Source organism: Neopsephotus bourkii, unplaced genomic scaffold (genome assembly GCF_033783945.1).
Source record: "Neopsephotus bourkii isolate Nb327-2 ecotype Australia unplaced genomic scaffold, CSIRO-AGI_Nbou_v1 NB_1572, whole genome shotgun sequence".
NCBI lineage: Eukaryota > Metazoa > Chordata > Aves > Psittaciformes > Psittacidae > Neopsephotus > Neopsephotus bourkii.
Window position 1 is genome coordinate 1,855,254 of NW_026902048.1, and position 20,699 is coordinate 1,875,952.

A 20,699-nucleotide genomic window follows, 5' to 3' on the forward strand; every position below is an offset into this window, starting at 1 on the left:
TGGGATTTGCTCTGACATACCAAGTTAATGTTTTCTTTTTCTATATCAAATCTAGGTCAATCTCCAGCTTAGCACTAATGCTGTACTGAGCAGAAAAGGATTGGCCACTAATGGTTTCAATTTAGTTTTTCACAGAGTAGAGAAAATTTCATTCAATACCTATTTTCATTTTCATTCCTTTGGCCTTTCACAGGGCCCATTAGGATGGAGGCAGTGTTTGTGCTTTGATTAGGGGAGACCCAGCAAAGTCTTTTGCCAGAACGAATCCTCTGTGAATATGGATGAGGATGAATTGCTGCTCACCTGGGCTGTGTCTGTAGGACGTGCCTTTGGAGACTGCATCCTGGTGAGGGTTAGGTGATGGGAGCTCCCAAGCATGGGGCTCTCTTTAGGGAAGAGCCTCACCTGTGATCCACCTTCATCCTGGTTGAGGTCCTCTGTGATACAGTGTGGGGAAAGGAGAGATGAAGAGTAACTCCTCTACCTCATGTGTCAGTGTGGTTGTAGACAGCTCAGTCTGAATCTAGCCTTGGCCAGCATCTTTAAGATAAGGCTCACCCATGGCTGCAGTGTGTGAGGGCTGCTAGGACCATTCCCCATCTCCTGTGGGACCATTCCCCATCCATTCCTGTAGCCCATTTTGGTTTGTCTTGCCCTGCCTGGAACAAGGACTCTGCTGTAGGAGATTTAGCCAGGCGATGCTCTGTAAAGCACTTGTGCTCCTCTCCCTTTCCTCTCCTTACACCCAGGGGTTTATTTGCAGGCTGAAAACAGCACTGCAGGTAAGCACACGTGTTTGAGTTTTGTTGCTGTTGTACAGGAGGTGCTGCAAAAGCTTTTGTCTCTGCAACTGTAAATAAACTCAGAAACCTGTTTTAAAAATAGCATTTTGTAGCTCAGTGCATGAATTTTTAATGCATCTTCTGCAAACCAGCTGGTCTTGGCAAGGGTCACAGTGTTTCCTAGGCATTTAACATGAAACTGTGCTTCAAAGCCACATTATAGGGTCGTTGAAGAGTAATATTTTACTTAACATCCTCATAACTGAATTATTTATAACTTGCCATGTTTTATTCATGATAAATATTAATACTAGTGTCTTTAAGAGTAGAGGTTATTGCTGCAGTTTTACCTGTAAGAGGTGATATTATTGAAATAAAGGGCTGGCAATGAATTCTGTAGCCAGCAGAGCAAAGTCTGTGCCGGGGCTGCTCTCATTCACACCTCCTTCCTCTTATCAACCCTGTCAGCCACCGAAAAACCTCAGCGCTGAGCATCTGTACATTTGAAAGGAGTTTTCCTGCAGGCGTCTGAATCTCTGCTGCTTTTTCCTCCCCCCTTTCTTTCTTTGTTAGAGGTTTGTGTCCTTATTCATTTGGGGATTTGTTTCTTGGTGTGGGTCCATACGCTTTGGTCGTAAGATGCTCACCCTGGCCTGGGTCTCTGAATGGCAGCCTTGAAATGTTCCGCAGGGTCCCTTGAGCCCTCCTGCCACAGGCACCCTTGGATCCCTCATTTTCTGGAGCATCCCTTGTCAGCTTGGAAAGGGAAGCACCTGGGGTGGGAGAACCTCCAGCAGCCTTTGGGCTCCTTCCCACGTGGCTGATTCCTCTGGGCCACAGTCTCATTTCAAGGCTAAATCTGTGTGAATTGGATAAATTGCCATTCCACCACCGGGCTCCATCCCTTACCAGGATATTTGCATTAGCTTTCATCTTGGGAAAGGTATCATTTTGCATGATTTTTTTGCCTTGTGCTGCTGTGTTCCCATCTCGCTGGAGCATCGCACAGCCACCTCCTGGTCCTGCTCCAATCAGTGCATCCCAGTGTGTGTCTTGCTCCTTATCCCACCCTTAGAGATACAAAAACCTCCCCATCCCTATGGCCACACAGGGCCAGGGCTTTGGTCCATGTTGCTCCATCAGCTTAACAAACCTGCAGTGAGCGGGTTGAGAGCAGTGGCTGTGGGAGCAGCGTGGGTTAATGCAACACATATTTAATGTATGATTGCTAATGGCCATCTCCCATCTGCCTGAGCCCAACTGGAGTTTGCAGATGAATGATTAAGCTGCCCTGACACATATGCAGCTTGTTCCTTAGCAGAAGTACATTCATTATACTTGATGCATGTAAAAGGGGATGAGGCTTTCTTGCTGGGGAGAGGGGTATTATCGAGCTGGGGTGGCAGAGCAGGGGGTTCAATTGGAGTTTGTTTTGTATGATAATGTGAGATCTTCCCATGGATGCAGCACTATAAATGAATCATGAGCTGAATAACCACGGGGATGTTTATTAGCTTCAAATATGTTTATTGCAGAGTCAACAGGCAGCACCTTCCAATTAATTAATAGTAATAATTACTGTATTATTTATGTAGCTCTAACAGCATGCCGGAGTCCTTGTGCACAATGGTTACAGCTGTGGCTATGCTGGAACAGGCTGGGCTGCATTCACCCTGCACGGGCACGCTGAGGTTTGTCATTAGCTGTCGGGTGGTCCCAACCCCAAAAGCTTTGGTTTGCTGCACTGCTGAGCTCTTGGCAGCTGCTCTTTCTGTGGGCTGAAGCCTGTTGCTCCGCAGCATGGAGATGTGACCATTCCTTCTGCAGTGCTGGGAGGCCAAGCCTGCAGTGAGCTGGAGCATCCACCAAACCGAGCGGAAATCAAGGGCTGTGAGTTTTAGTGAAGTATCTGGGACCACTTTTGGTCAAGGCATTTAAACAAAGTGAGTTTAGGAGTCAGGCGGTGCACATCAGAGCATTTACAGCAGGTAAGACACTGGCAGCAGCAGAAAGCATAAACATCTCTTTTCTTGGATCCAGAGCCCACTCAGGCTGTGGAGCATGGCCAGTAAATGCCAGTGCAGTTCCTTGTGTGTCTTGCTGCCCCTGTAGACCTCACTGTGGAGCATGTGTGTCGTGCAGCACTGTCTTCTGCCCTGATTGAGTCAATCAGTTTAATGTGCAAGGGCAGACACGTAGCAAGAACTTGACACTGGTCTTGTTTCTCCATGCAGGAAGGGAGGCTGCAAACCAGTCTTCTGTTCTTGCATCGCCATCCCGTTTGCCAGCTCTGGGATATCCGGATGTTTCTAGGTCACGTGAAGCTCTTGGCAATGGATCTCTCTTCACATGTGGATATTTTTGTCTCTTATTGTCTTCCAGCGATGTCCGACTTCCACATCCACCCTCAGAACGCAGTGGTGGAGGAAGGTGGTGTAGCAAGATTCCAGTGCCAGATCCATGGCTTGCCAGAGCCGGTCATCCTCTGGCAAAAGAACCGCATGCCAGTCAACACAGACAACGAAAGGTAGGACATGTACTGCTGCTCTTGGAAAAAAGGTGGCCAGGCTTGCTATTGCTGTCACAGTTGCGTTAGGACACAGTTAACCTGGGCTAAGGGTCTTGGTCGGTGTTCCTGCCATGGAAGACTCTTTTAGTTAGTGTTGTGAGGTTCCTGGGCTCCTGCTGGCAAACACCGTGTTGAAATAATGCATGTCTCAGGAGAGGTAGGTAAAGCCTTTTTGGAGAGGGCAAGGGCTCTGCATTGACCTTCCCTGATCAGCCCTATTCCAGGTTTACTTTCCAGCATGAAGCCCACCCGGTAGTCCTAGCAGGGCTGGGTAGCTTTGGCATCCACCATCCCTCTGTGGCTCCATTTTGTGCAACCCTTCCCAAGCCAGATCCATGACTTAGGGTCTTTTATGTGGATCCTGAACTCTTGCAAGTGCTGAATTACGCCATGGCCGCTTGGCTTCCCTTCCCAGGTGGACTCCCCTGTGTATGATGGCAGGGGAGCTCTGCAGAGAGCATCTCACAGGGCATTGGGCTGCCGTTTCCCAATGTAATCCTCGTATGGAAAACCCCACTGCCCTCCCTTCCCCAGGCTAGACCGGGGCGGCACGTCCTCGCTTCCTGTGTTTGACAGGCTGCTCCCTGCCTGTCGGAAGCATCCCTCATCAGAGGGATTGATCATCAGGGGTTTGATCCTCCGAGCAGCAGTGGGAGCCGGCAGCGGGCAGCTGGCAGGAAACGTGTGCTCCGTGCCGGCGGTCCCAGCTGTGGGTCGGGAGCTGCGCAGCCGATGGTAGGAGACAGTCGGTCGCAGCACACCTCCATCACGGGTTGATGTGTGTGCATTGGGAGTAGGTGAAACCAGGAAGCTGTAAATATCTCCCTGAAAGCCTCTATTCTTAAAACTGTCAGTTCTGCAGCAGAACGGGGTTGGGTTCTTTGGAGGCAGGAGAAAACATGAGGGCTGGAACAATGCCTGACCTTTTCGGTGTTGTGGTGAACTTACAGTAGAAGGACCCAAGAGGCCCGATGCTGCCATGGCAAACTGCAACTGTCAGGTTTTGTTTTTCCTCGTGTTTTCCATAGCCCAGCACAGGGTTGATTTGTCAAACTTGATCTCCTCTGAAGGCTTCTTACTCATACAGGTTCTAATCTGGGGATGTGGTTGAGCAGGGCAACTGCTCCGTGGTGGTGTCAGCGGATGTAAGAGCTGCAGAACTGGGCCTGACACCTTATGTGCATCCCAGGGAGATGGTGCAGGACAGGTGAAGGTCCCTGGAAGCCCTTCATGCATTATTGCTCCTTTCCACTTGAGCCCGTGGTCGCAGGTGTGGATATAGTCAGAGGTGTGAATGTGACCAGGGCTTCCTTCTCCAAGGCTGAGGAGCCCCAGGACTGAGGAGCCAAGGCTTTCCTCCAACCTGGAGAGCCCCAGGTTGTGCTCATCCCCCTTGCTTCTCCTCCAGGGCAGGGAGCTTGCCCAAGCTAGAGGACATGGACTGGGAGCAGTTTCCCTACATTCAGTGTCCTGATTTTGAGCAGATTTAGCTTCTTGTAGGAGTAAAGTTACTGGGGAAGGTTTTTATTGTCAGCTCAGTAGATTAATCTGTGACGCCAGTGGGCCTGGATGATGAGGGTTGCTTCTCTAACTGAATTGGATTTCTGCATTAATCACGCTTGGTGCATTTCTGTGTATAAAGTGTATATAAATTTGTATGCCGAGTCTTGCACTTGAAGGCTTTGAAGGCAGAATAATAGCTTTGGAATTGAATCTTCTAATGCTGTGGGCAGATTGTTAACAAAAATGAAGGCTTCTTGTGGTATAATTCATCCAAAACAATGGGCATTTTAAAGTCCCAGAGAGATTGCAATCAACTTGGGGATGTTTCAAACTGATTGCTGTCACGCTGCCTCCGACACCGAGCCGCGCGCTCGGAGCCCAGCGCAGGGTTATAGGCACTTAACCATATGCTGATAGGGAGAAAGATGTTCTTCATCTTCCAGACGGAAATGGATTATTAACTCATCACACTGTATTGACTTACCACCAGCCAACTTAAACACACGGTTGCCAAGCAACCTGTAATGTATGGATACATATGTGTGTGTATGCATGCATGACTTAAATATACCTATGGTTTAGACATAGGAAATATTTACTGATATTTGTGTGTGCCCACTCAATAACTTTTAAACTCACCTTTCCATGCATTTGAGGTTCTAAGGTTATAGGGATTTGACTCCCAGGCCAGCTTGGACAGGGCTTGGAGCAACCTTGTCTAGTGGAAGGTGTCCCTGCCCATGGCAGGGGTTGGAGCTGAATGAGCTTTAAGGTCACTTCCAACCCAATCCAGTCTGGGGTTCTGTGATTCTCTCATAAGCACGGGCTGCCAGGATGCAGGGAGCCAGCCCGCCTCACCTGCCTGGCTATGCAGCCTGCTGCCACATCACGTCCTGCTTTGTGAGTTTTTGGTTCTGTGTTTCTCTTCCCACAGGTACACTCTGCTTCCCAAGGGAGTCCTCCAGATTACAGGACTGAGGGCAGAAGACAGTGGGATTTTTCACTGTGTTGCTACCAATATTGCTAATGTGAAGTTCAGCCGGGAGGCCAGGCTCACCGTGTCAGGTGAGTGCCAGTAAATGCTGCACTGACTTCTGCTCTTCTGGACCAGGACAGTTTAAGAGAGTTTCAGACTAACAGCACTGAGAAGTGTTCCTCTGTCCAGCCATGACACCTTCCTTCTTCTGGATTGTTGTTAGTTCCTGCCAGATCAGCCCATTTGATAGCAGATAAATGTGTCTCTTCGCCTGTAAATCACTGCCAGTTTCTGGGTAGCAGGAGGAGGGTGAGAAAATGAGCTACAGCAGCTTTACATTAAATAAATTCTTTTGGAAACGTGGAATATTCATCATTTCCCTATGAGACCTGCCCACTCTGGAAGTAATTGCAGCACTCAGGGTGATCAATTATTTATCTAATGGGGGAATTATGTTGTGTAGGCTCTTAGCATTGTATTGTGACCAAAGCGGGCTAACCTTTCTTTGGAAGATGAGAAGGAGAAGACCTGAGCAACCTAGGCTGAGTTTTGACTTGCTTCTCCATCCACATCTGAAGTTAGTGGCTGAAGCAGGTTTTCACTTCTGAAAGCTTGAGCTGAGGAAGTCACAGTGCCTTATGGTCTCCTCTCCAAAGTAATGGCCAAAGCCACACACTTGCTGTTTGGTTTCAGTCTGCCAGAGGTAGGATGTGATGAAGCTGTAAGGGCAAACCAAAGCAACCCATAGCCACGCTTTGCATGTGCTCAGGTCTGGCCTGCTGGGGAATGCACACAAAATGTCATGTGGAAGGGGTGACCTTGGGCACAGAGAAGCAAGGATTAAGGTGCAAACACTGCCATATTTCCATACCCGCTGACCTGCCCATTGACTGTCCACTGTGTGGGACCCAAGCTGATCTCTTGGAGCCCCTTCAAGCAGTGACTCCTCAGCCAGTTTCTAAAGCTGGTGTTAGATTGTCACCTTGTAGTTACACATTCTTCCTTTGTCAGTGGTTTTTAGTTAAAACACTATTAGCTTCACAAGTCTCTCTTGATGTTTCAGTAGCTGCTCCTAGCATGAAGGAAGTGGGAAGTTTTAAGTCAAATCATACAACCCAAGCAGCTGGGAGTGAATGACACCTTTGTGCTCTCTCAGAGAAATACCCTTGATACGTTCAACCTCCTTGTATGAAAACAGGATAGCTTGCTTGTCCTGGACTTCAGACATCTGTGGGTTACCTTCAGAGATGAGTGCCAAAGAGGTAGACTCCAAAGGGTCTTTCTCCCTGGGCTGTGACTCTCCTGTCCATCAGAGACACAGAATTGCTGGTACCCAGTGGCTGGAGGCTTCCCAGCATACACTCATATCTCACAGCCTGCCTTCACCCTCCAGAATGACTGCCTGGCCAGTGGTTTGGAGTAAGAGACTGAACACTTGTGCCAAGTGTCAGATTAGCCTCTGCCAGCTGTAAAAAGGCAGCATGTGTGAAATAGGGTGAAGCTGAGGAAAGAGTGATGCTGTGTATGTCAACTCTGATGGGGAAAGAAAGCAGGTTAACTGGTTCTGAAAGACCTGGGAGGTTTTTGGTGCTTGTTGCTAATCTGTTTTCTTGATCTATGTGAGCAGTAGCTCATGTAGAGAGAAGAAAGAACAGTAAATTATCAACGTGGTGAAGTTCTTTGTGTCAGTTTATTGGTCTGAGTTATTATTCCTCACAGGGCAGAAAGTGCTCGTTGTTCTCCTCTGACCATCCCTCATTTCACATGGATATTTTCCAGGTTTCCTGTCTGTGAAACATTTGTGGTTTTCCTCTTTCCTTAAAGCAGTCGAATGATGAATATGGGCGCCGTGTGTAAGTGTCTGTTGAAGGGCTTGGACCGTGCTTCAGTGCCTGCACGTCAGCAGGGCTGCCGTGATGGGATGTTTGCATGCTCTCAGCCCATGGAAAACCCATTGCACTGGGTTAAGCCTCAGTGAAGGTTTATGCTCTGTGGTGTTTGCTAAGAGCACACAAATATCCGTTAGAGCAGGACAGCAGGTATGTGCTAGCATATTAAGCCTAGACTTTGGCACACCAGCAGAGGCTACGGTGTGCTGCAGGCATTGCTTCAGTGGTGTGGGTGTTGTGTCAGTAAATACTGAACTAATGTGAGTGCTGTTGTGCACATGTCATTAGGTATGATGGGTTAAGTGGTAATCTTGCAGATCTTTCCATCACCTCCCTCTCATGCAGAGGAGTAAAGGGAATGGTGCTTTCTGCTCTTCATCGGGGCAGGAGGGCTCCCTCGCTTCTTAACAGCAATTTCAGCCATTGCTTCACCTACAGAGAAGCACCAAATCTGCCTCGTGAGGGCTTCTGAGCCTTGGCTGGGGAAGGAGGAGGGAGAGGATGGAGGTGGGCTCTGGGAGCCTGTGTCCTGCAGGGACTAGAGAGGAAGAGGAGGGTGTCTGCCCATGGGGGATGAAGGCGCCTGCTTGCAGCACTGTCCTTCCTCTCCCGGCAGCAGTGGAGGGGCTGCCAGCAGCCAGCAGCACGGATGTGGCTTCCAGTCCTCCTGATGGATTATTTTCAAGTGCCTGCTTAGCGGAGCTGCTCCCCAGGGGCCGCTGCCTCTCTGCACTGACACCTTCCCAGCACGAGCTGCGCCTCTCTCTGCTGCTGTCCTTTTGATCAAGATCTAAGAGCCTGTGCCTGCAACGCTCCCATCCCTGCTAGAGTGCCTGTCACTGCTGATGGTGCCGGGGACCTCCCCATCCTCACTGCAACTGCTGCTAGCAGAGCCCCTGGGGACCACAGGCATCATTAGAGCCTTTTTCCCTTCCAAACTAAATCCTCCCCGCATTGCCCCGAGCCCTGCTGTGCCCCAGCAGCACTCGCCTGCCACGAGTCCTTCGTCCTCTCACTCCTTCCTTCCTGACCCTGCACCAAAGAGCTTCTCTGCTTGGAGAGAAAAACCTCCTCCTCCCAATGGTTGGGCATGGTCAGCCCCTTTGCGTGGTGCTGTGTCCGGTGGCCACATCGCTGCTGGGTCACCATCCCTTCTGGCCCTGGAGCTGGCACTGCCATGGCCATTGGGATTGGCAGTGTTGGAAATGCAGCTTCCAGAGCTGGACAGGGTTTAGCCAAACACCCAAAAACCTGCATGCCTCTTTCAGAATATAAATCAGAGTGTGCTTTTTAATATATTTGATGGTGAAAATCGTGTTTTCTAAATTCTGCTTTGGTCTCAGCTCCCATTTACTGACATTCTCAGGTGACCTTGGACAATTCATTTCATTTCTGTGTGTTTTGAAATATTGAAATCACTCTGTAATACGATGATAATATCGTCTTATTCTAAGCGTGAACATTTACTATTGTGATTTAGAACAATAAATCTCCATGGGGTTTAAAGGCACTCCGAGGTACTGAGGGGGAAGGTATTGTTTTTCAGCTCTCTTGGGGTTAACCAGCCGGTCATATGAATTTATTGTGCATTCTGGTCCTCATAAAAAAATCTGCATTTTATGGCTTGCAGTGAAATGCATTCAGGGAGAGCCTCAGCTCCTAAGTCACACTGACACGGTGATTTTTCTTGGATTTTGCCCATTTAGCCACAACCTCACAGTCATTTTATTGCTCCCATTTAGCCCCTGTAAGGAACAGTTAACAAGCGAGCCCCTCTGATCTGTGCTAGCCCTTGGACCACTGTGAAATCCCCTCACTAACACGCCAGCTTCAGCCCCTGAGCTGCTGTGAAAGGGTAATGCTAAGAAGGGCAGGAGGAAAGGACATTTCATCTTGGAGAGAAGCCTTTGCACATAGTTTTTGGTGGGTCACTTCTCTTTAACAAGGGGTTTAGACATTGGAAAGTCCATGTTCAGAGTCAGCGTGGGATGGCCCCAACACAAAGCCCAACTCATGGCGTTGATGAGCTCCCCAGCCCTCCCTGTGCCTCTCTCCTGCTTGGGGGCAGATGCCCAGCCCAAGTGTTTCTCTCTGCAGGTGCACAGAGCATTTTTGCCAGCAGCAGCTGTCAGATTGTTGGAATTCCTTGAACACTGCTTGACCTTGGCATTTCTGGAGTGTAACCCAGATCTCGTTGGAAACAGGGAGAAACCAATGCAGAGATGGTCGGTGTTTGTGTTTGCTGATGGGGAGCTGAGAGCATCTCCTTTTTTCCCTCCTCCCAGCAAATGGGAGTGAAGGCTGAAGGGATCTTTGGCTTAGGGACAGTCAGGATGGATGTGAGGAAGGAATCCTTTACAATGAGGGTGGTAAAATACCAGAGCAGGTTTCTCAGAGAGGTGCTGGATGCACCGTTCCTAGAGACGTTCAGGGCCAGGCTGGATGTGGTTATGGGCAGCCTGGTCTAGGCTTTCATCTTCGAAGATGTCCCTCCTTATTGCAGGGGGGGTGGACTAAATGAGCTTTGAAGGTTCATTCAAACCCAAAACTCTTCTATGAGCACTTTTTAGGGTCTCGGGAGATGCAGTTTCAGCTGTGGTATACCTGACACAGGAGGATGGTTTTGTCTTGTGGTCCCTTTCTGTCTGGTGAAATGTGGTTTCTTTTGCTTGTCCTGTGCCTGCCTCATCTCCAGAGTTCTTGTGGTAGGGCTTTATTGTATTATGGGTCTGTGCATCATCTTGTACAGTGGGTTCCATTCTTGGTTGCTGCCACTTGGTGCTACTGTAGCACAAATAAAGGATTAGTGATTGCATCCTGAGCAATGATTGTATCACGATTACAGCAGAACAAGGGGATGCATCCTCTCCCTGTACCCAGTTACACCAGAGTGGACCAGGACAGGACTGCTGTAAAGGCAGGGCAATGACCACTCTGAGCTGCAGTTATGAGAGGAGTTTCCTTGAGTTTCCTCTCAAAAAGATCCTCACTGGGAGTCAGGGACTGGCACCTCCATCACTCTGTGTCCCAGGAAAGGGGGTTTGGAGCAAACAATACCAGCAGCAAGAGAGGATATGAACAGAGAGGCAGATTTAGGCATTATGGACTGCATGGATTATTTTATGGCTTGAGATGCTGAAAGGTAAAGCAACTCCTTCCTTTATTTGCATTCCTGCAAATGTCCTGCAGCTTGTGTCCTCCCTGTATGCCATGTTTTTCCTGCTCATCTGCTCTCTGTAGTTCACAGCATGGTTCCTTCTTTATGCCGCCTACGTATGTGTGTTAACAGGGCTGCTTGTGGCTGGGTCTGTTGGCTGGGGGTTTTCCCCAGGAATATCAGCACACTTGGAACACGTTCATTGTCACTGTCATGCAGACGCTGTGCTCCTTTTGTTTCTTGTACCCCTCAGGTTTAGTGAGGATTACACCAGCCGCATCACTGGTACTTAGAGGATGCACAAAGCCTTCAGGGTTTCCATTAAACAGGAGAGAATCAGGTGCCTTTTAACAATGATGCTGTCCTTGCAGGCTCCCACTCCACCGTCTACAAGGACCCCATGATACTGGTTGGCCCGGAGAACCTCACGCTGACGGTGCACCAGACCGCGGTGCTGGAGTGCATCGCAACCGGCAACCCCCGGCCCATTGTCTCCTGGAGCCGCCTAGGTAAGCCCAAGGAGACTGGGATTGCCTCCTCCTCTTCCTCTTCCCTGTTATCCTATGGGAAATAGATAGGTGTCACTGACTATTTTATGCAACAGGTGATTCACCCTTTCCCTTCCTATGGAAGTTAATTGTAGGCTTGAAGTGCTTTCTATCCTCATGTCTACACTTTGTTTTTCCTCTCTGCCAAGATCCTGTTTTCTCCTGTTAGCAGAGTGGGTTGGTTAAACCTGTTGATGTTGCATGAAAGGTGATAATTTTATCTCTTCTCGACTGACAGCATCTTCTTCAGCTGCATCAGAAACATCACCACTGTTGGCCTAGAGAAGCAAAGCACACACAGACATACCCTTCATGTAAAACAGACTTGAAAGAAACTTGCTGCCTCATCAGGGAGTTTGAAAAATGAGGGGACAAGGTGTTTAAAGTAGCATGTCTGAAGCTCTAGAAAACCCCAATGCTTGCTGCTGGGTTCCATGATGTTATTTTAGTCAGCATGGAAACCAGAGGCAGTGTCTGATGGCATCACACAAGCAAGGAAGAGCAAAGTGCTGTGTTTCAGTCCAAAAGCAAGTGGTTCTTGTAGTTTCTAACTTTGTGATAGTACCTTGGAAACTATTTTGCTCAGAGTGACATTTCCATTGCCCTACAGAAATCTGAGCAAAGAGCTGATGGCTTTTCGTTTATCTTCTGGAGCTTATAACTGCCTGTGCACACTTTGGGATTGGTTCAGTTAGGATTTCCCAAGCCCTTGTGGTCCATGAGGTCATGTCATTTTTGGGATGCTAATGTCCCCGAGTCCTCCAGTGTGGTTGTGAAGCACAAACAGGGGTAATCCTGTCTCCTGCTGCTGTGCTGTGGCTCTCCCAGACTCCAGGTCCAGCTCATGGGAAGAGCGCCTTCCCACTCCAGAGCTGTCCATCAGGGGATAAAGACACGTAGCGAGCATCCATTGCACTGTTCTTCTGTGCTTGCCCTCCTGCTTGCTCCTCTGGTGGCTTGTAAAACCAGCTTGTGTCTGCCACTAACTGGTTATTTTTCCTCCAGAGCCATAACAGTCAGATTGATGCTGGGTTTAAACGTTCCCTGGGTCTGCTGTATCACTGGTTTGGATCTCTTGGACACAAGGCAGCTCTATGTTAGTGCTCAACTATAATAAACTATAGTTGCCTTTAATTATAAGTGTTTATTACCTTCTTCAAAACACTTGTCTCTATAGAGCAGTGCAATAACGAAGATGCAGAGCTTCGTGTGATATTTGGATGGTCTGAGCTCAGCATTGCCTTCCACCAAAAATAAACACCCTCTCCATGCTGCTTTGTAGCACAGCAGCAGAATTAGAGCTACTGAGTGAGAAAGAGATCCCGTTATTTCCCCTCCCCTTCAGCAGGAATGTTTCCTGTCCAAAGCATCACAAGATCTTGTTTATTGTGGCACCGATCCTGACAGCAGTGTGGCTCTCTGATGAGTTGCTGGGTTTGTTATCTCTTTGTAGCCATTTCAGAAGCTCTTTCATGTCTCTGGGCCTGTGTGATCAGGAGGAGGGAGAGGGGTTTACACTGGACATGGACATCATCCCCTGAGTATCTGTCATCTGTACATGTGGCTTCCTCCCGTGTGAAGGTCTTCTTCCTGCGGTTCTTCCTACAGAACTGGTTTAGCCTAAATAACCACGGAATTTATTCAACTTAGGAACCAAAACACTTTGAATCCACTCCCAGAAATAAAAAACCCATGGGCACGAAGTCTTAGCCATGATTTAGCAATGGCCTGACTTGATCTACACAAAACCTAAAGTCAGTTATATGTGAACATCTTTCTTGCCTGGTCAAAATAAAGAAGAGATATGTCATGGCCGTTGTGGCACGTCCTTGCCCAGGGCATGCTGCTGGTTCAGAGTGCCTCTCTGAACCCCCTTGCTCACAGTTTTGACCTTGTGGCATTTCTTCTATCAGAAAGGAGTAAAAGAACACTTCTGCTTTCACAGCTTTCTGGTGCAGGGCAAAGCAAGCCATAAACAACATTTGCACTTTCTGCTTTGGCTTTGCTGAAGCCTGGCTGGTTTTCAGTGGGAAGGGCACCTATATTTTGCTTGAAGGAAACCATTCAAATTCTAGGCCAGTTTTTGAGTGTCACCCAATCAATTTTGAATTCAATTTCCTTGGGAATATGTTGTAGCCCCGACCACAAACAGAATCCCTGTGTCTCGCCGTGCATGAAATGTCAACATTCATTAGAGAGCAGGCTCTGAGAGAAATGTAAAATCATTAAGGGTTTGTTCAGGAAAGATAGGGCTTTTCCTTTCAGAGCTACACACTTCAGGCTTGGACCTGTATGTGTGCACAAATGAATATCCTGGGCACTTACTGCAAAGCCTTTTGAATGAATGACGATTTTAATGTATCCTTACCCTTTAACTGACAGGCCACTGAGCTGGCCTCCATAAAAGGTACCAAGGCAGAATAATAAACTATTTAGAGAGATAGAGAAAAGTGAGGCGAGAAAGAAAAGACAGTGATTATCTGATAGCGTTATACAGAAGTTGTCAGAAAGGGTCGCACAATGGGAAGGAAATTACTAAAGAGGGAGCCATTCAAGAAGTAAACTATACAACAATTGTAGGAGCCAATTAATTGGTAACTTATTGGACACAGAAGCTTGTAATAGATGGCTGACTGGTTGACAGGAGCACCGTTGCTGTAAGTGTTTAGAAATAATAGAGTAAATTTCACCACTTCACACACTGAATAGTCAACTGTTGCAATGTACTCTAAATATGCTAATCCACAGTGCCCAGTGTCCGCTGGAGCAGGAGACCCATGTGTCTCAAAAGTGGAAGGCTACTATGGCACAATACAAAGAATTCACAAAAGACCTAAATGATCAACATTAGAAAGTTGTTACTTTCTTTCTACTTGCTGCTTACAAAAGAAAGGCGTTGGTGTTGTTGCATATTCATATCGCCTGGCACGTTTTAACGGGTCTCTGTAATTGGTGCTGCTGTGCCAATCACTCCCTTAGCGGGAGAATGGACTCCAAAAAGCATCCCATACACCTTGGAAAAATAAATAATGCAGCTCCCAAACCACAGACGCCTTTCATCCAGACTTCCCCCCAGTGGGGAGCCTGAAAGCCTCTTTTGTCCACAGGCAGAGCATCTTTAGGGAGCATCTCCCACTCAGAGAATGGTCTCCTTTATTAATCAGTTGTCTTCTGCTCTTTGCAACCAGTTGAACCTCTCTCTTCTGCCCTCATCAACTGAGGATCGGCAGAGTGAATCTGTCGAACACTTGCACCCACACTGGCTTGTTTTCAGCCCTCAAATGTTCTGCTTTTGACTTCATAAAATGAAGTAGAAGGTCATGTTAAATGAGCAGCAGTTTCCAGCCTGCGTGGGTCCTGAGAGCTTCAGGAACTGAGCAACAGTGCTTTTGCAGTCTCTCAGATCTCCGTAGAGAGATGACTTGATGATGGCAAGTGGTGCCAGGAAGGTAGGGTTTCAGGGTTCGGATCACTTGACCAAGCCACTCCTCAGGCTTCTGTGTGAGGGAAACAGGGTTAAAGTAAATAGAATCGTAGAATCATAGAACAGTTTGGGTTGGAAAGGACCTTAAGATCATCAAGTTCCAACTCCCTGTCATGGGCAGGGACACCTCGCTCTAAACCATCTCACCCAAGGCTTCATCCAACCTGGCCTTGGACACTGCCAGGGATGAGGCATTCACAACCTCCCTGGGCAACCCATTCCAGTGCCTCACCACCCTAACAGGAAAGAATTTCCTCCTTATATCCAATCTAAACTTCCCCTGTTTAAGTTTTAACCTATTACCCCTTGTCCTGTCACTACAGTCCTTAATGAAGAGTCCATCCCCAGCATCCCTAAAGGCCCCCTTCAGATACTGGAAGCTGCTATGAGGTCTCCATGCAGCTTCTCTTCTCCAGGCTGAACAGCCCCAACTTTCTCAGCCTGTCTTCATACAGGAGGTGCTCCAGTCTCCTGATCATCCTCGTGGCCTCCTCTGGACTTGTTCCAACAGTTCCATGTCCTTTGCAAAGCAGGTGTGAGACATCAGCCCCTCTGCACAGCACTCCTGCAAAGTGCTGAGCTTTCAGGATGCAAGGAATTTCTTGTGTAAATACTCTGTGTTATTTATGTGCCTTGCTAGCGTTACACAGTTGGACTTGCTGTTAGCTGAAGACCTTCTAACTGATCACAGGGTGGTTTGGGTTGAGTGAGGTACAGCAGACTAAGAAGAATGGTGCAGGCTGGGAAAGGAGAGATACTTCTCTAGAAGCCCTTCCAGCACCCTTTGGAAGGAGAAGTTGATCAAAAGGCCTATGGGGTGATCTGGCAGTGATCTTTGCTGTTAGAGGTGACCACACTCTGGATCAGTGACAGATCCCTCGATGTTTCTGAGCTTGGAGAACTTTGCTCTTCAGGGAAGTGAAAGATGTTTGGCTGGCAGGAGATGTGTCTTCAGAGCACCACAGCTCTAATTGGTAGCTGGAGCTAGAGAGGTAACTAAGGACATATCAGTGCTGGTATTTGGACTCTGTGGAGTGCCTGCTGCAGGCTGGGTCTTTGCATGCTTAAATTATGTAGCACGTTATAAATAATACACTAAAACTACTGACATTCAAGTCACATTTCTGTGGTATTTCTTAAGGCAAGGATGTGATGGAGCATCCAGGTATGGCCACTTTGCATCTGTCGCTGATCCCACCCATCTCAAGAGAGAGAGAGACTTGATTTTTACACGTAAATACGGACTTCCAAAAGGTCTAATTTAAAAGATGAAATCAACTTCAATTTGAATTTAATTCAGACCTCTTTACACTTCAGTTCAGATGATGTTTGAAGGGAATGGTTCCTTGTTATTGCTCATTAAATGTGGGACAGGTCATGTTTTACTGTCCTTTTTATGACTGAGCCATTTACTGCTGCAGTGCCTTGGCCAGTTATGTGATCATTTAATCATTTAATGACATTGTTTTTCTCTCTCTAAAAGACCTGAGCATTTCTCTTTGCAACGCAAATAATGAAGTGGTCTGGCATTCCCTGCCTAATGAAGCAAGGAAACCTTGAAGTTTAAAAATTTCTTGGAAAACAGTGTGTAAGGAGCATGGCAGGAGATGTGTTTGTGGCTTTCAGTGCATGTTTTACTGGTGTTTGCTAGCAGGATGCTGCTGTTAATCTGAAATGGGATCCCTCACTTCTATGGGTTTGCAAGGCAGGGGTCTCTCTACAGGGGTGGCTTCTGTGAGAAGTCCCATCCCTGGCAGTGTTCAAAGCCAGGTTGGAGACAGGGGCTTGGAGCAAGCTGCTCTAGTGGAAGGTGTTGGAACTGGATGAGCTTTAAGCTCCCTTCCAACCCAGACTTGCTTCTCCCATTCTGTAGGTTCTTCAAACTCCTTGATCAAAGGGAAGAGAAGAACTGAATTCCCGTTTTCCAACTGATGAAAGTGGGCTCCCCTTTACTGCTCCTCAGTAAAAGTACCCCCCTGCCCTGCCGCTCTGCTCAGACACCCTGACACACGCTAGCGCTGATTTAGAGCTGCCTTTGTCAGGAGTGTCTTAAAACACAAATCAATGAAGCAATAAAAAGCAATAGCCTGATACTAATGAAACACATTGTAATTAGAGTTGGCTGGGAATTTTCCAGTAAAAAATAGGCTTTGTTGGGAAAAGGTGAATTCCCTGATACTGAACTATTTCACATTAAACACTTCTGTTTTGAAGACCTTGTGCTGGAGCCCAGGCATGGTTATTTGGAAACACTGATCCTCTCCTTCAGAGCATCTCTGCTGGAAACAGGCTGTTGAACTGGTTGCATCCCTGGGCAATCTAATATAAGAACCCAGGCAGTAGCTTAGGGAGGCTGGTATGATTTCACTTGGTTTAACCGCTCTAGTGAACAGTGTTCTTTGCCTTAATCTGAGCACCTGGCTGAAAGCCTTCACATTTCCTATGCTGGTACCTTGGGTTTGGGCAAACATGTAAGTGAGGATCCTGGTTTTCTCCTGAAGACAGTTCTGCCAAGTGTCAGCTACAACCCATTGACCTCACTTGGCAAACCCCAGTAACGGAGCATGGTACCGTTCCATTTGCGTGGAAAACCTCACACAAAGGTCCAGCGTGTGACTGTTATCCTTTTCCTCTTCTTTCAGACGGCCGCCCCATTGGCGTGGAGGGGATCCAGGTGCTGGGCACAGGAAATCTGATGATCTCAGACCTCACCGTGCAGCATTCCGGCATCTACGTGTGCGCTGCGAACAAACCCGGTACGCGGGTGCGAAGGACTGCGCAGGGCAGCCTCGTTGTGCAAGGTGAGCAAACCTGGGGCTTGCAGAGTAGGGATGCTCACACTGGTGGGTAGCAACCAGGTGTCATTCAGCTGAGGCCTCAGCTGCATGGGTGCAATGGCTTTCCATCCCATCACAGGCATTTGTTCAGCATAGCACACCCATCGTTACTTGTTGTCGTGCTTGTACATCTCAGCAGAAAGCTCAGACTGACTTAATCAGCCAAAGTCATCACTCACCCCTGCATGGTCCTTAATAATACGGGGACACGGGCACTGGTCTCATATTGGACATCTCAGAGTGCTAGGTATCACTCATGCAGTGAGTACATACCACTCATAAAGTGTTGCTGTCCAACGGAAATAGCACCAATAAGTCTAAAACTATTTGCAAGAAGTCAGTGAGACTGTTCCCTTTAGCAGTTGACACTGTTTGAGCCCCTTGCCATGACACGAGTAAAGCATCCTTTGGGCGCCATCCCCAGGAGATGCAGGTTGCTCCCCTTCCTCACAGCAACTGTCCTGAGATACCACTTGTATAGGGTGGGTCAGCCCAGAGTAGAGATTAGCACTCAAGAAACCAAACAAATCCACTCCACATGCTCTGTGGACCAGTCTCCATGGTGAGGGGAGCCAGGCAAGTATTTCAGAAGGCAAACCCAGCTGGCAGCATGCTCTGAATGGCAGTAATCCACCCTGATTACAGGCACTCACCTCCTCTTCATGCTAGTCCACTTAAAGCATCTCATGCTCTCATCACTTCACTCATTAACTATTGACTGATGATATCCTGAATCTAAAATTACACACCTCCTGCCGGAGTGAACTAATTGAACCTTTCATGCTGGTGATGGGGAAAGTGCCCTGCTCCAGCCCTGATGCTCACCTGACAGGTCCCGGGAGTCACTGGCGTTGCAGTGCTCATGCAGCAGCCTTGGGTCCTGGGTGCTGGCTTCCTTCTTCCCCTTTGCTGTGGGAGCAGCAAGGAACAGTGTAGAGAGTAGGGCTGCTCATGCCTCTGGAGTCCCAGGTGCTGATCAGACATGAGGGGAGGTGAAAGCTCCCTGTTTCTTTTGCTGTTGGATTTCTGGGTGAGCAATGCAACGAGGGGGACTCAGCTGGCTGGGGGTGGGCAGACCTGAGGGTGTTATTAAGCAACACCAGCCCATGCATTAAGAACAACCTCGCTGTACTGATACAAACCCCTTAGAGCTGCTGCAGGAGAGCTCTGCATGTGGCAGAGAGCCACTAAACCCAAATGCTGAGCTGATGTCCAGGAGGCAGGCAGGCAGAACCAAAAGAAATTACTTGGAAAATGTATGAAGTCATAAAAATACAATTATTGAATACTGTTGACTGCTTCTGTTAGCAATTGGATGAGAGGGGAAAAGGCAGCACGGCTTCTCATTGCTGCAGATGGGCGGCTTTTAGTCTCGTTGGTGATTTAAACAGCAGCTCCTGAGCAGCTGGTCTAGTGCTGGAGTTCGTTGGGGGTGGAATTACTGTGGATTTTCACTGGGGAATCAAGGTGAGAGTTTGTCCCTGAAATGGTCCTCACGGGGCCATTGGAGCCCAGCTGTGCTGGGGAAGGGGGATGCTCCTTGGTGTAGCCCTTAGACATGAGCTGCAGCATCCAGGACCCCAACCTGTGTTGCCCATCTGTAAAATGCTCTGTTCTTGAGGGGGTTGTTGTGCCCCACGGAAGCTGGCCAGACCCTGGCCAGGCAGCTGAGCTCATCCCACAGTTGCTCACCCTCCCTTTGGAAGCAGTTTTTCCTTCCTCTGAATCTCATTCTGGCTGAATTTTCCAGCTGAGAGGTACAAATGATTGCTGTTAGGTTTGTCTGGGAAGAAAACAGCAATAATGACTGACATGGGAGACTGTGGGTTTTATCTTTGTCAAGATGTCAGCGATGCAAATTACATCCGTAAGGAGAATAAAAGCAAAGAGCGGGCTATCAAAAGCCTGGTTGGAGAGGAAGTTAGCACAGGGCTAGGACAATACAGCGTCCTCAAAGCACGCCAGGCCAGGTACTTGCTGCCTTTATGCAGAGGCCCTTGAAGTGCCTGAAGGCACAAATTAACTTACCCCCTCATCTTTTGAAGGAGGCACGGTTTATAGGTGGGAAACAGGGGGAGAAAGGGCCATGTTTCCTGTTGTAAGGCAAGGAGTTAGCGGGAGGCTGGGACCAGAGACCACATCCTCCCTCCTGCTGCCAGCGGTGGTCTTGTCCCCGTCAGAGCAGCCGCCTGGGCAGTGGTGCCCTGGCACAGGGCTCTGCTCTTGCTCTGGCATTAACGTCCTTTCCCATTGCAAGCTCTCCTTCAGATCATCTAACACCATCTTATTATCTTCCTGGGAATTCCTCCTCCCTTCAGAGGAGAAGGCGTCAATCCCCCGCTCCCTCCCTCCCTCCCTGCCCTCCCCTGGCCATTTAGGCTCCTTTGATCTCTTTTGTAAGGTTCTCACACAAGAAAGTTTCCATTTTCTCTTCAGATCCCGGCGCAGGCATTTGAATATTGCTTTGTGCCGGGCTGCGAATCAAAGTCCCACGGGGGGAGTTGTTGAAGGGCCGAATATAGGGCCGGCTGGAGCGGAGGCTGTGCGTGCGTGTGGTGCCGGGGAAGAGCAGGCTTCGGTGGCAAGGCAAGAAAAATATATCAAAGCGCTTTCCCTCTACCTCCTGTGCAAGCTTTTGTGCTTTATTATGTGTTTGGTGTCATAACAAACTGATGGGCTGTGAATGGCCAGATGGTCACCAGTGTTCTCCACTCCACGCTTCATTTCCTCCTGAAAGCTATGCAGAAAAATGAGATCCCATCTCATAAATGAGTGCCCATCTTAAGGCCGTGGTTTTGAAGGCTCTGCTGACAATGAGTGCCTTGTTCATCCTGCTTTCTGCTGGCAGAACCGGGCAGCGCTCCTTGGTCCAACAGACCCGGCCACCGCTGTGTTTCCTGATGTTTCTGCCGTCGTTCCTCTTCGCTGGCATCGCAAGCCTTGGCTGCGGGGTT

General features: G+C 48.4%; 1 protein-coding gene across 1 annotated transcript in view; it reads left to right on the forward strand.

Moving 5' to 3' along the window:
- Positions 1-20,699, forward strand: part of IGDCC3 (immunoglobulin superfamily DCC subclass member 3) — a 97,080-nt gene that overhangs the window by 54,170 nt on the left and 22,211 nt on the right. Inside the window, exons 3-6 of the mRNA XM_061371181.1 lie at positions 3,165-3,309; positions 5,789-5,919; positions 11,248-11,385; positions 17,551-17,709. Of these exons, the coding sequence (XP_061227165.1) occupies positions 3,165-3,309; positions 5,789-5,919; positions 11,248-11,385; positions 17,551-17,709 (573 nt within the window). The remainder of the gene's footprint in view (positions 1-3,164; positions 3,310-5,788; positions 5,920-11,247; positions 11,386-17,550; positions 17,710-20,699) is intronic.